Consider the following 15,844-nt stretch of genomic DNA (forward strand, 5'->3'; position numbering starts at 1 on the left):
AAGAAAGATGAATTTCTCGTTTGGTACCTTGGGATTTGGATGGCAGAGATAGGTCGACGGCATCGACGGCATGGAGATGATGGCGCCCCTTCCACACACACACACACAAAGAGAGAGAGAGAGAGGTGGCGGCGTGAAACCGATGGGGAGGAAGGGATGGCGGTGCGCGACGCCAACGAGAGGAAAGCGCGTTGGAGTCAGGGAAGTGGAGGCCCTTCAACTCTTTATTTTCTCAGAATTTTGGGTGGTTCCCAATTCCCATATTAGTGAACAGAAGTTTAAAGTGGGGGAAATTGACAATTACGAAATCCGTTACAAAGACACGTGGACACGAGATGATGCGGGGTTCGACTCGAAAGTTCAATTTTTTTAACAGGACACGAAGACACGGAATTTTTTAATTTTTTAGTCAATAGAAAACTAATTTTTTAAATATTATAAAATACTTTTTTATTGAAATAATAATGCTAAAAAACATTAAAAAATATTAAAATATTGCCCCCATACGTGTCATGATCCATATCCACATGTTCGCTAGTATCGCCAGGAACACTTCACCAAAATAATGTGCCCAAGTGGCATAATTTACCCATGTATAAACGAGGTTAGGATTCGAGTCTGATGTTGCTAATGCTAGATTCAACCAATAGGATGTTGGCTAAACGGATTTGGATTTGAATATTTATCAAATTTGGATATCCATTGGATTCACTAGCAAATATGAAACAGAAAATAATAGTATTGTCCTTCTAAAATGGGCATTTTCGAAAATGCCTACCAATCTGCCGAAATCCTTCCCACGTCCAAAATTCTCGATTACTGACTTTTTTAGGACAATTTTATCTTTCGCACAAGCAAATGTGTTGATGATCGCGCGATATATATATATGTGTCTGTGTGTGCACATTGTATGAATGTCGCAACATTTCAATTACAAGGAGATTTGCTTGACAATTTTGAGAATATGATAAAATTTGTTTAAAAAAAAAATAGGAAACATGGCTAACTTGAGTAACAACACAAGAAATTTGCATCTTAAATGCACAGATCTTCTAAGATTTGCAAGCCTCATGTGAACCTTTAAGAATTTCAAAGTCCAAGCTTGGCAAGTTGGATCCATACATTTATAGACGTCCTAACTTTTGCGCACTGAACCTCCTTTAAGTCAGGGCGTAGATCCGCAAATGTATGGCATGACATTCTCAAATATTGTTTCAATGCAAATCTATGTAACATGTGAATGTCTTAAGGTTATTTTATGAATGTCCTTACTTTTTGCATGTTTTCTGGTTTAAGTTCGGCACGTTCACATAGACGACTTGTGAACCTCCTTGACATATGTAGACCTTTTAACCTCAGTTACGGATCTACTGAACATTCGCATATTCAATATGCAAACTTGTTAGATTCACAAATATTCTAAATACCTTTGCATGAATCTCTGAACATCCATTAAATGTGTTAGTGTATGTATAAAAGTTGTGTTTTGTATTTGAGGATCATTTTTTTATAATATTAGGGTTTCTTTGTGAGCATTATGAGAATTCAGTCTGATAACTTACAGTTATGTTAATCACATTACGATTGAAGGCTCGATAATGCTTTCGCCTTTTCCTGTTGAAAAACTAAAAAAGTATAAAGATAACATTAATAAAACATTTTTTTAAGATACATTCATTTAAATATAAACATACAATTCAAATATAAACATACACTAGTGTTTACGTGTATATATATATATATACCAAAAGCCCGATAGGCTGACACTCATGGTACTGTGTCAGGCCCCATGTTTGAATTAATATGTACGTGAGTTACAATTTTAGTTTAATATATGTGTGTTTTAACATGACCAACAAAATCTCTGGTTTAACTTATACCAAAAACCATTGAACCCGACTAAAAATCAAGGTTTGTTATTTGACCAGGACATTTGTTAAATATCATCAATGTTTTAGGAAAGATTCAAAACATAAGATTTGTTCATGAGTGTTGATTCTTGTCACAAGTCTAAGGTCTAATCTCACAGTCAAATACCATAATGCTATACGAGAATGCTATTCAATGATAGGCATATAAATTGGTTCATTTCAGTCAAAACCAAACACGCATAGAAATTTCTAGATTTTACTGATCATATATAAATGCGATTGTAATGATATAAAAGTAAAGAAATCTGTACAGAAATTTATGAGTCAACATAAACAAACAAATAATTATATTTATTTATTTTTAAAATTTAAAATATTCAAAGCAATATGCACATCATAGATTCAAATAAATGAAAACGTAGATTGAGGATGGGCCAAGTAAATCAAACCCAATACAAACAAATTCTGATTATAACCAAGCGTGAAACTTAGTTCAAGAACAAAGACATAGACCAATATATAGGAAAGGTCCAAAACATGCACAAGTCTACGTATGAGTAAATTTAAGCACACAAAAACTAGTCTATTCATGATCTAAACAGCAACCAACTGTTTTCAATATGCAAATTGTTTCATGCTAATCAAAACCAAAAATGCAGGTTAAATTTCCAGATTTACCGTCTTGATTTTCAGAGGTGCTTGTGTTCTTGTGAAGAGTAGCAGATTAGCAGTATTTCTTGCAAACATGTGATCACGTGCAATTTGCATGAAGACAACCTACCAAAGGATTACTGTAACAAGTGGTTCAAAGTTGAATCGTATTGCGCTATATATAATCAACATTCGTTCTTTCTGATGGCGGATAATGTCTCACACGTCCCTTCATCTACTCTTTTAGTTGTCTATCCACCAAAAGTAGTTTGTAAAAAATGGTGACCTAAAGTTAATAGATGGAGAATAAAACACAAGGATGTTGTGCCATACAAATGTTGCATATGTTGTGAGGTTGGCCACAATAGGTGGCACCATGAATAAAAGTATGTATATATATACAGTTTTGTTTAATGAATTGCTTCTTTGTATGAATATCAAGTGTTTTTTAATTAATTGCTTCTTTATATGTATATCCGGTGTTTTTTAATTAATTGCTTCTTTATATGTATATCTAGGTAGTTCAATATGTATAGTTGTACACGTTCTTATAAAACAAAAGAATTCAAAGAGCCTCGAGTTCCGAAGAGTAAGGAACAATTGATCGTACATGAGGTATAAGAAATATCCCAAATCATGTGTATATATTTGATATTAATTATATACAATTTATTTTGTTGATAAGAACATGTTAATTAGAAAGAAAAATCTATAAAAGAGAACACTCTAGAGCCAAAATGTTATGAGTTTGACAACTCTTTTGGCAAGTGATGTAAGTGTTAGTTTTGTATGTTAATTTGTTTATTTTTTGTTACGTTTGCACATAAATTTTTTTGTTCTTTTGTTACTACATTGGATTTACTATATAGAATCTAGCAAGATTCGTATAAGGAATCCAAGTGGCTCACAACAAAGATATGGAAAGAGGCAACTTGCTGAAGACATTTTACCTTACATTGCATTTCTCTGTGAGTTATAAAAGAGATGTTTATATTGTTTAATTATTGATTAATAAAAACTAATAAGTAAACCTTATATGTTTATAACAAATGGTCGCAACTAAAGGGTAGTGAAGTGGGACAACTGATTGCTTAGAGAGCAATGACTTGTCGTTTAATTTCCTTGATGTTTACAAGGTATGGTTTATACAACTTTGCATACTTACAATTTTTTTTTTTGCATAATCTAAATTTATGTTGTAGCTCTTGATTTCTTTCAACTAGGGCAACGAGCACTAAGTCCTTTGAAAAATGAACATAAATGAAAATGACTTCAAGCTATACAGTTATACGTCGAATACATATTTAGCAGATAAAAACCTCAAACAAATAGTATGATAACATAACTTACTCAATAATATATTTTTTGTGTATGTTTGTTATGCTTTTTTTTTGTGTGTGTTTGTTATCTCCTTTTTTGTATGTTTGTCATTTTCTTTTTGTGCATATGTGTTGCAGGTTCTTTTTTTTTTGCACAAATTGGGTCTGACTATTACAAAGATTCGATAACGCAGAGGATAAAGGGTATTTCTCAATAAGAGAATGAGTATTACTTTATATGTTTATGTCATACAATATATGCAATACTTGGGCAGAAGTTGAAGATTGAACTTCATGCATGTATGTGTTTATATATCAGTTGTTCACTAGTTTGAGATGTTTACTATAGTTAGTTGTTTGCTAATAAAGGATTATTTCTAACAAAATATCACAAATATAAGGATCATATAATCAAGGTTTATAAGCACATGAAGGAAAGGGCTTCCAAGGTATGAAACACAATGAAAATATAAAGACATCAGCTATAGAGGTGTTGAAAGAGTGTCGAACTACTTGAGTTGTAGACAATTATGGACCTTTGTATAAGATGAAGTTAAACTTATGTTTAATTAGATGGATCAAGTTAAAATTTGCAATTGAATAGATCAAGTTGAACTTTGACTATACATTCGTAATGAAGCCATGAATTGAATGCAACTTTATAATTGTTAAACTTCAAGTTATCTGATTTTGTGCAAACCAACTGTATTTAGTTCTATATTAATCATATTGACTTATCCATGCATGAAAAAATAAATTTACAAAACTGTTCAATTTTTGTTAATCAGTAAGATTTTTTTCAAATATACTTCACGAGATTTTAGAACATATATAAGAACAAGTATGATATAAACAAACAAGTTAGAAATTGTTGTTGGAATTAGTAGCCGGAAGGGAAGCATGTTGGGGATAATTTATTGGGGAGGAAAGTAAAAAAAAAGTCCTACATTATGTGAAAATAAGCAGGTTGGGGACCACACAAGGTTTATACATGATTCAAAAAAATCATAAAAAATAAAAAATGTCACATATTTGTTTTAGTTTCACAAATTTTTAAGTAAAATATTTATGATATCTGGAGATTCGCAAATAACTTCATGTGAGAGCGTGCAATATGTGAAAAATGTTAGTTTTTTGTAAAATTAGTGGTAAGTGTTTCACAGATAAATTTATGTAAGTTTATGCATTTTCCAAAAACCACTCAAAAATAACTTCATGCGAGAGGTTTTTCATAAAATATTTTCATTATATGCAAAATAATATGATATTTGCAATTTTTGTAGTTTCAGTTCACCAAAATTTTACAAATAAATTCAAGGTCTAAATTCACATAAAAAAACCTACGATTTTGAATTTAAGTGGGTGTTGGACATAGCCGACAAACAATACAATTTTATCGCAAAAAGGCCTAAATTTGCATTTGCGAAGGGTAAAAGTATCCTAACGAATGTTGGATATTTGTGATTTTGAATATTGGAAGAATATAAAAAATTATAAGGTTTTTAAATTAAAGCAATTAATTGTCCTTGTTTTTTTAATCTCATAATAAAAACATAAATATCCTAATAAAAACATGATATTTAGATTTTATAAACATATCAAGATATTTTAAATTAATACATGATTTTGAAGTTTAAACTAGTGAGATAATATATTGCATTTTTCATGATATTTTTAAAAAATGGTCGATATTTGTCACTATGCTTGTAAAAAACTCGAGTTTAGTCTCATGAAAACCTAACAACTTGAGCTTTCCTAGTTTACCAACCATAGATCATCTTTTCATGAATAATAGAATGATAGGAATGGAGTTGGAGATCAATCCTCAGGCGATAAGAGAAAGGAAGATACAAAATGGAATTGGAGATCAATCCTCTGGCAATGAGAGAAAGGAAGATACAAATAGGCAATGATGTTTTATATAAAAAAAAGGTTTCTTATATGAGTAATGGGTTGCCTCTATAGTCATTGGTCAAAGTTTGTCTGGGAACTTGAGTCCATACATGGAATAGTTTTGGAGATTCAATACCCAATTAAATCACATATAAGGAAATTGAAGAAATTTGAAAAGGCATAAAAAATGAAAAAATGATTGCATTGTACAAGAAAAATGACATGTTTTCTTAAATGTCCTACAATTTTCAAAATCTACCCCATGTCTAAATTCACAAATGCCCAAATTTTTTGAGACATTTTTACCCTTCACACAAGCGAACCTCTTGAGGTTACTTGATATATAGGTACGTTGACCCGATCTTGCAACTTCTCACTAAAAAGTCCATCCACACGATGATTTCACATAACCAATTTATGAACCTCTTGTAATTGAAATCTATACACCTTTGCAAGTATCGTATGAAATTTGCATATATAGATGACATTCGTGAGCTACCATGTGAATCTCCTTTAAGTAACTGATCCTCAAGGAGGTTAACAAATATGTGGAGAATTCACATATTAATGTTTGAGAATGTCCTCAAACTTTGCACTCTGGTTGATCTCCACAAATAAAGTACTACCTTTGCATATATAGTATGGCATTCACAAGATACCATGCAAATCTCCTTTAAGTAAATGATCCTCAAAGAGGTTCACAAATGTGTGGCGACATATGCATATCATTTTTGTGAATGTCCATAACCTTCACATTTTGCCATTGCAAATTTGCTTTGTATATGAAGAAGTTTTGACTCATTTGTAGAGTTCATGAACAATCACAAATTTGAGGAATGACTTGCTTAAGAATTTCTCTAGTTTTTGTGAATGTCCATATAAATGTGAAGATCATCAATATAAAAGTGATGGTTCACATTTTTGGGATATTTTTGCATAAATAAGGTTTTTGTGGTCCCCAACGTTGTTCTCTCGACAAAAATTTCCATTGATTCATTAGCGGCACTTCATCAAGAACCTTTTTAGAATCATTGACATTGAGTTTTTCTAGTAAGCACATGTTTAACGGTTGAATCAATTATTTTTTAAAACAACTGCATGAATCAATAAATAACTAAAACATTGGCATGAGTAAGTTATTTTATAGAAGATTTACATGGTTTTTAAGTTATCTTTGCATGTTCAATAGTGTATTTTATTTTTTACTTTGTTTTAATCATTTGCCAGTGAGTGTATATTTATCGTTTTGTTTCTATAACGATTGGTATGCCTCTATTTGTAAATTTGGTTGTTTATCTAGTGCAAATTTTGCATTATAAATGAGTAGGGAACACTTGCATCATTTTGAGTTTGTTTGTTTTTTGCATTTTCAATAGCTTATTCTTTGTTATTGTTTCCTGCTTGTTTACCTTTATTTCCCATTTTGTTATTCTAAAAAATTTTGAACTTGTTTATTACAAAATGATAATTAAAGAGACTATCTTAGAGGGGCCTACACTCACACCATGTGCTATTGTTGGAACATAATAGGAAAAGCTAAAGACAAAAAAATAAACATTGAGTGATACTTCCTACTATGAAGTACAAAGTAGGCTTAACAAGTGGGTAGAGAGGGACCCTGCCCATGGCAAAAATTTTGGGTTTCTGATATTTTTCACAAAAAATGCAGCCTCAGTAAGCTGAAACCCAAATATGCGCACAAACAAACAACAACTAGCACCTTCAATGTATCCCAAATCTACAGGTAAAACTGAAAAAGGTTGAAGAGTTTGTGGTCACATTCATGTCTTCTATCCCAGAAGCATCTAAGGAGGGGGGGGGGGGGACTCATGGCTGCAGTCGGTGGTAAAGAAATTTGAGTCATTATCTCAATCAGAGGTTATTGCTAATCTCAATGCCTAAATAAAGGAAGCCAGATACGTGACCACTTGCAGTGGCAATAGAGAAATAGAGAGGAAGAGTATAGAGAATAGAGGTGAAGGAACTTGTACAAGAGTAGAGGAGGTACCTCAGCAATAGGAAGATGCAAAGCTTGAGGTTGAGGTCATGGTGGAGAATAGAGAAGTTGAAGATGTTGAGGTGGAGATTGATGCCAAGGGTCCTTAGAAAGTATTAGAGAGAGTCCTTTGGATGCATCTATTCTACCGGTTATAAGTACACGAGTGGTTCCTAACATTAACGGAAGAAGCGAAGGACTGACTACATTATATGTATTTTAAAAAAATCTTAGAGGTCACACTATGGAACATTAGTCATAGTCTCTTACAATCCATTGTGCAGTTTGGGAATTTGTTAACCAACACATTCCAGTTCAAAGATATTGAGATGACTATGTTGAAAGATGACATGAATTACCAGATTTAAGTATCACGGAGAAAGAGTGTATATCGGTAGGAGATTTCAAGAATATGTGTGGAGTTTATTTGGGAACGAAGGAAGATGCATTTAAAGGTAAAAGGTTGAAGTTATCATGGTTGAGGAACCGTTATGATCCTAACAAGGTAAGGAGAATGAAGAATAAGCTACCGTGTTTTAAAGGGAAGGGCGGTGCTAGGGTAGAGAATCTGGCGAGAACATTCTTACTCTACTTCTTTGGCACATGTGTATTCATAAACACTGGTGGAAAGTCAATCGATAGATTGTATATGCAACTGTTGCAAGTCTTAGATCGCGTCGATAAATACACATGGAGAACATCACTTGCATACTTATATGCAAGTTTGAGTAATGTGAGGCTAGGAAAAAAATTATTGTTGATATGTTGATGGTGTTGAAGATATTTATTCTTTCATTGCACCTTAATCATTGATTTATACTTAAACATTATTTAATATTGTTAATGTGTTATACTATGTATTAATATATATTAATATGTATATTGATCCTTGCAGGTTTGGACATGAGAGCATATATCTATTGAAAGACCCTTGGGACGTGACTATGTTCCTGAATTTCCACGTGTTGCAATGTGGAATCAGACATGCAACGAAGAGGAGATAGACGATCGAAGAGCATTAACTCCTCATATAGGAAGGGTTGTATGCAATGCAAGGTTCCACGGGCTAACCAACACACATTACACATGCATGAGAAATAATTTTCTACGTTGTTATCAATAATGTGATATAGGACTAACCGTGAATGAAACTTTGTTTTATAGATAACATGGTTTTTGTATGAATACTTAGATGAGGAGGAGGAGGATTTGATTATGCAAGGCATGAACATCACGAGGAGAGACATTTGGTTGTACAACATAAATGAAGTTGAGCATCAAATGGTCAATCAAGTAGTCCAGTAGTTTGGGCTTGTTTATCAACCATTTCATCGCTCTCGTGTAGTTAGTAAAAGTATATCTTTTGCACGAAAGATCAGACCAAGGATTACCCCATGATGTTCTTCTCCAAACTTGAAGACTAGCGCAAAGGCGACGGGTTTATTTACAAACAAGCATGACGTGGACGAGATGAGACAAAGGAAGAGCCTTATAATTCATTCAAAGAGTCCTTCAGGATGCTTTTCACTTATTTTGATCATTTGATGAAGGCTAACCCCAAAGTGCTAGGGTACATTTAGACCGATAAGATAGATCAATTTAAGTAGTTATCCTTATTATTTTGTCTACGTATCAATGAGTTTTAAAAAGGATGCCCTCCAGTTCTTATGGTAGATAACATATTCCTTAAAGAAAAATACATTGGTATATTGTTGTCAGCCCATAGTATTGATCATTATATTGAGATGTTTATAGTAACATTTGCAGTTATAGACAAAGAGTCGAAGAATTCATTGGTGTAGTTTTTGAATCATCTAAAAAAACAACTCATAGACTTCAACGAGTTTAAAGAGAGAGAGGAGTATTGACAGTTATCTCAGATAGGTATATAGGGTTAAAGTATGTTGTCCCTTACACATGGCCTAATTGAAAGACATTTTTTTCACTAGAGAGTTGTCCAATGATCTACCATATATATGCTCGCTTTCATACTTCTTCACTTTAAAGAACGTTGTTTCGCGCACCTTTGTGCAATGAATCTTTCAGGGGCAATCAACAATAGTTTGTGGGTTCTTTCTCGTGTAAACGACAATAACTTTGTTATTGTTGCTCTTTATAATTTTTGTTTTACAATTATTTCTAATGACATGATCTTTAAAAAACTCATGATAGTTTTGAAGATTATTAAACCTTAGGCCGAAAGCAGTTTTTTTATTGTTTGATCATGTTGTTAGCCATTGAAAAGGTTCTCAATAATTAAGCTTTTCGTTATGCAACTTGTCATATAACTGAAATACCTCTACTTTAATATTTTTCAATTGTTTTTCATTGCATGAGAATTCATTGAACGAGAACCTATTCAACCATGTCTCATTAGTGTAAAAGCATAAAATAATTATATTTCCCCAAAAATGCTCATATAGCTTGTACAACACACAAGTTCAATTCTTCTTAATTGTCATTTGTGCATCATTTTCATCCGTTATTATTTATCTCATGTCATGAGTGTCTTAGTCTGACTCAATCGACATGGTATAGTCATCATCATCAATATCATCTGATTATGCACTGGCAACGTATCGTTGCTACCACTAATTGACTATTTGGTTGCATAAACTAAATCAAAATTTATTGTATCTATCACTTCTTTTGCTTCTATGTATACAACATTCTTACATTTTTGGCTTTCAAGATTAAACATAAAATAACACCTCTATCATCACACATATATCTCAAGCATACATTACAAAGTCCAACAACTTATACATTGTTATGTTATCTTCCCTGAAAGGTTGCATGTCATCCAAATTACTGTGACGAAGATCAGCAACACTGGTTTGGCCACTTAGTTTCATGTCCCCTGCAGTGATCTTCTAATCATGTACATCAATTATTCATGGAAGTTCTTTATTGCATGTATGTCAAAGATATATATCCCTAATTAGTTTGGGCAATAGCATGCCTGAGCTTAATATTTGGGACATCAATATCTCCCACTGCTTGGGACAGTTGGATGTTCGCCAAAGAATTGAGCTCAATAGATTGTGCCTGAGATAGATGTATATTCTTCACAGGATTCTCGTCATTTCATTCATTAATAACTTCGTGTACATCACTTTCAACTACTTGTTTAACTTTGCAAGCAACTAAGTAAACGTCATTGATAAATAACATAGACTCTAAATCATTATTGTCTAAAACATCTATTTGCATATATGACAACTTACTTTAGGAGAATAATTATACTAAAAGCTCAATAACTCTTTCACATATTTGGTTTTACGAGACATCAAAGCCATAAATTATTTAGAGCTACTATTTTTAGAGACCAATATAGATCTACAAGTAGAGCAATTAGTGATACATTAATGTACTTTAACCCTTTCAGAGGTCATTGTTAACAGCCTACACCAAGCACACAATATATCATTCGTATAATAAAAATAACATGAGAGAAAAGACAACCACTCTGAAAACCAACTATCTACAATAACCTTTAACTCATATTCAATGTTTGTGTACAATCAACCCCAACTACATCACGCTAATTGAATGCTTGTGCACAATAAACCATAGTCTCATTACACCAAGACAAAACCATCGAATATTAAATAAAGGACAAACAAACAAACATAAATCATCTACAACACCAAAAAAGTATATTTATGAAAAAACCCTAAACAGAAAATATGATGCCAAATATTAAATAAAACATAGTGAAACATACATAAAACATCCACATTAACAACCAAACACATGTACTGCAAGACTATTAAATGCCCATATTTATAAAACAAAGTTCAGAATGAAATAAGACAATATGCATATATATTGTTGTATGAAACTCTCTTTTCAACCTAACTAAAAAAGTTGATGAGAAGGATATCGCAACCTGGTCAGAATGGAGCAAAAAGATTTCACAATAATCACAAGGGGGAGGGGAAAAGGTTATGGATTCTAAAGGAAATATGTTATGGTTCTTTTCATAAACAAAAAAACAAGACTTTATGTATGATTCAACAACCATGCAAATGTACAAAAATTTACATGCTAAAAAATTGTGCATGTCATCGCTTATTTGTGGATCTCATTGAAGAAAATTACATCACAAAAAATTTGAAAACACTCTTTGCAACGGTCGTATATTATTTACAGAATTAACACCATATTTTCGCTCTTCGTATGAGTGTGAAAGTATCTTGCAAATGTCATACTATATATGTGAAGGTAATACCATATTTACGAAGATGGACTAGAGTGTGAAGGACGAGGACATTCACAAACGTTATTGAATGTTGTCACACATCTGCGGACCTTCTCGAGGGTTAGTTACTTAAAGGAGATTCTCATGGTAGCTCACAAATGTCATTTATATATGCGAATTCCATATTATATTTGCAAAGGTGCACATATTTCTGTTGCAAGAGATTCTCAAATTTGGTTATGCGAACTTTGTGAGGTCCGCAAAATCATGGTGTGAATGTACTTTTTAGTTAGAGGTTTTGAGATCACGACAGAGTACATATATATTGCACGAACCATGCAGAAAGTAAAAATGTCCTAAAAAGCCACGCAAAGGGGGAGGGGGGACTTTTACAGACTACCGTACTTACCATGATGGAAGAGGCTGCCAAAAGACCCCATATCATGCTAGTCTGCTCTAGTCCCCCTATGAAATTCGACATAAGAAAGAAATAGCCAATTGAATGTCCCTTATGCATTCCAGCTTGCAAATAGAAATGTCTGGTGACCAGACCAACATTGCAAAACCAGATCCATTCGACCTAGCCAAGACATGACTAGGACACCAAACACTAGGTACCCTCGCAGGTTGCTAACCTCCTAGTTGAACTTTAGTAGCAGATTATCTCACTGCAATCATTTTGCTCATAAAGCACCTTTTTTGTTTTGACTAAATCTAACTACATAGATGAGTTCCACATGGTTAAAATAGTAGGAATCAAATCTTGGATGGTATATTTTAGACGTAAAAATGTGATTTTATGAAGGCTGAAAAATTGGTACATTATAGGCTACCGAATTTTCAACCCTTGCAAAAATCCTAAGTATACGTTGGAATAACATGATCCAAGCACCTTTTACTTGTACGCAAATATGTAGGTCACATCTGGAGGTTCAGATGTGCAAAAAATATTAAAAATATTAGTGTTTTCACTCGGGGTTCCTTACCCACGAGGGTAGCAAACATTAGACCTTTTAGTTAATTGGAGAAATATAGTCATGACAAGGACATAGGGCGCTATCAGCTAGCAAGACAATTGGGAGAAAAAAACTGCATTGTACTTTTTATTTCTCTACTCTGTCAATAATAGTCAAAATTTTATACAGCCGGTAAAGGACATAAGATATCTGCGAAAAACACTCAAGCAAATACTCTGACAACAAAAATTTCGAATAGATAGTCTTTGCGTTGGATCTGGTTACCAACATGATCCAGAATGTGGCTGTCAGTCATAACAAGATTTCATGTTCTACTGTACTTCAAGAATATTTTCATACCAGGGATCAGTATGATCAGTCCACAGTAAAGCTCTTCAAATCTTCTTATTTTTCTTTCTGCCTTTCACTGTCCTTTCAAGATTTCGAAGACGTTGACTGATTACAGTTGATGAAGATATTCGTTTCTCTGAATTTTTTTCTGGTTGTGCTGGCAACACAGAAGCAGTTGTTGGAGATTCGGATTTAGGTTCACCAAACATTGAAAAGCTAGTTGGTGGACCAGCAGGGGGCACAATTTCAGGAATACCAAGAAGCTTCTTTATTGGTGGGCGTTTGATCACTGTTGCAGATTGATCCAGCAATTGTACAATGTCAATTGGAAAGAAATTCTCTAAAACGCCTAATGCAAAAGACCTTAATTAAGTGAAAGGTGTAACATGCATAATCTGACAAGCAAACATACCGAAACCATAACAAAGAGAGAACAGGTTTGAGGTGACCCAGTAACAAAATATAGCCTGTCAATTAACAAAACCGAATATCTATATGAGGAACCATATGAAGGGTAATTGTTGACAGCGCAATGAAAAAAGAAAACATACTGGACTAGTAACAAGAAACCGGATAGTATTAATTCATTATAGGTCGAGAACATGCATAAAACAGGGGTTTTTTTTTTCATCTTTCACATTTATCAAATGTGATGCTCGATATGCCTTTGCATTCTAATGGTAAAGAAGTAACAGATAAAAAGTTTAGGGATGCAAACAGGTCAGAGTTCCGACCTGCATCTGAACCAGATCCAATGAATATTTCAGATCCACATGGGACTATTGAACAAAGAGGAGAGCACTATGTCGGCGTGGACAGGCTCGTTTGCGACGTGTGCAGGAGAGCGCACCTCAATTAGGCGTTGCTCGGGCAGCGTTCACATATTCCACCCAAGAAAGATACTTAGACCACATTCGGGGCTTTTCACGAGCAAAACACCTTCAAAATGTTTCAAGCATGGGGTTCACCACCTCGGTTTGCCCATCGGACTGCGGGTGGTTCACAATGCTATATTTCATGTGAGTACCACTCAAAGCAAAGTACTCCTTCCAGAAGTTACTTATGAATGTGGAATCACGATCACATACTATGGATTTTGGGATCCCCACACATTCTTGAAATCCTTCTACAACCGATTGAATGGTGTAGCTTGCCGGTAGGGAGAGAAAATGGGCATACTTTGTAAGTCTGTCCACAACCACAAATATCACAGGCAGTGTCCTCTAAAAGAAATCTAATGTCTGCTGCTGCCAGATAATCTGCCTCCTAGATTTCTAATAGCCCAGAAAATAGTGATGCTCCCATTTTCATGATATGCTTTATGCTTGACAGACAAAGTCTCCAAAAAACAATATAAAAGTTCATTTGTCAAACTGAATAGAGAATCACCATCTCAATTCACGCAAAGAAGAAAGGACCTATGTCACATGGACACTTTATGTCCCGTGTCTGTATTACACGACACTGCACCAGACCATAGTGACACTTCATGGACACAGTCAAACCTATGCCAGACTCGCTCAACACCATATCCTTAGTCACTTATTTCTTTTTATGTTCATGATTGTTTCCTTCATATTTACATGGATGTTTTTCTTTTATAGTTTATCATGTTAAGATTAATGTATTATAAGTATATATAATATATATGGAAGTCAAGTCAAAGCTAGTTTAACTTGCTCCCAATGGCTAGAACTCTCATTCTTTAATGAGAGAGGTCTTCCCTCTTTATTCCACATCTCTTTTTCTCTCCTCTATTTTTCTCTATAAATATGGGTGAGTGTGTGCCTTTGTAATGTGAGAGAGTTATGGGTAGTTCTAGATATTTTTTAGTGTTCTTGAGTGCATTTTGTAGTGAAGTTTTTAGGTATTTATTTTTTATGTATTTTATTGTTTATTATTAATGAAATCATTTATTCACAAAACTTGTATTAGTTTGTATCTTGTTAGTATTCAAATGTATTTTGATTTGGCATTTGCATTACGATTTCGAATGTCTTGGGTTCTGTGCTATTTCATTACATGGTATCAGAGCGAGGTACATTGGTCTTGGTATCTTGTTCGTGTTTGTGCTTCGAAAGAAAGGTATCTTGTTCGTCTTTTGATATATGTGTTTGTTTAAGCATGTTTACATGAAATATATGTTTTGATTATGAATATGTATATATTTTGAAAAATATCATCATGAAAACTATATTTTAGAAGAGTATGCGGTTTTCTTTAAAATCTTAAATACTATGCTTATAGCTTATATGTTTTTCATGTTGTTTGAAAAATACTAATTTTTGTTGTATGTATTTTGTTTTATCGTAATGATCATTAGTACCCTTAAGCATGTGTCAAAGCATGATTATTAGATATATTATGTGAATATTATGTTAAAAAAGTGTTCTTTGAGAAATTTAGATAATGTATATATTGAGTCATCATAATTTTAATTCTTTGGTAATACCATGAATATCTTGTATACTCTCATATCGACATGCTCATGTCCTATATTTCTATGTGGCTTCAATTATTGAATTTAAGATAGTACTCTCATTGTGCTAAATTAATTCTTTGAAAAATATCCTCGATTGATTATGCTTGAGAAAGATCTTGGA

At 33.4% G+C, this 15,844-nt stretch overlaps 2 protein-coding genes across 5 annotated transcripts in view; both read right to left on the minus strand.

The window, feature by feature from the left end:
- Window positions 1-263, minus strand: part of LOC149831012 (phospholipid-transporting ATPase 2-like) — a 160,628-nt gene extending 160,365 nt beyond the window's left edge. For all 3 annotated transcript variants that reach the window (XM_090013608.1, XM_090013607.1, XM_090013606.1), the window contains exon 1: window positions 28-263. The gene's annotated coding sequence lies outside the window, so the exon portion shown is untranslated. The remainder of the gene's footprint in view (window positions 1-27) is intronic.
- Window positions 264-13,009: 12,746 nt separating this feature from the next.
- Window positions 13,010-15,844, minus strand: part of LOC149831013 (mitochondrial inner membrane protein OXA1-like) — a 36,511-nt gene continuing 33,676 nt past the window's right edge. The window contains exons 8-9 of one of the 2 annotated variants that reach the window (XM_090011955.1): window positions 13,654-13,708; window positions 13,010-13,530 (exon numbers count right to left, since the gene is read on the minus strand). In XM_090011955.1, coding sequence (XP_089868081.1) covers window positions 13,286-13,530; window positions 13,654-13,708 — 300 coding nt within the window. In that variant the 3' untranslated portion in view covers window positions 13,010-13,285. The remainder of the gene's footprint in view (window positions 13,531-13,653; window positions 13,709-15,844) is intronic. The other variant, XM_090011956.1, reaches the window with a different exon arrangement.

The sequence above is a fragment of the Nuphar pumila genome, chromosome 7, assembly GCF_984573655.1.
Source record: "Nuphar pumila chromosome 7, dmNupPumi1.hap1.1, whole genome shotgun sequence".
Lineage (NCBI taxonomy): Eukaryota > Viridiplantae > Streptophyta > Magnoliopsida > Nymphaeales > Nymphaeaceae > Nuphar > Nuphar pumila.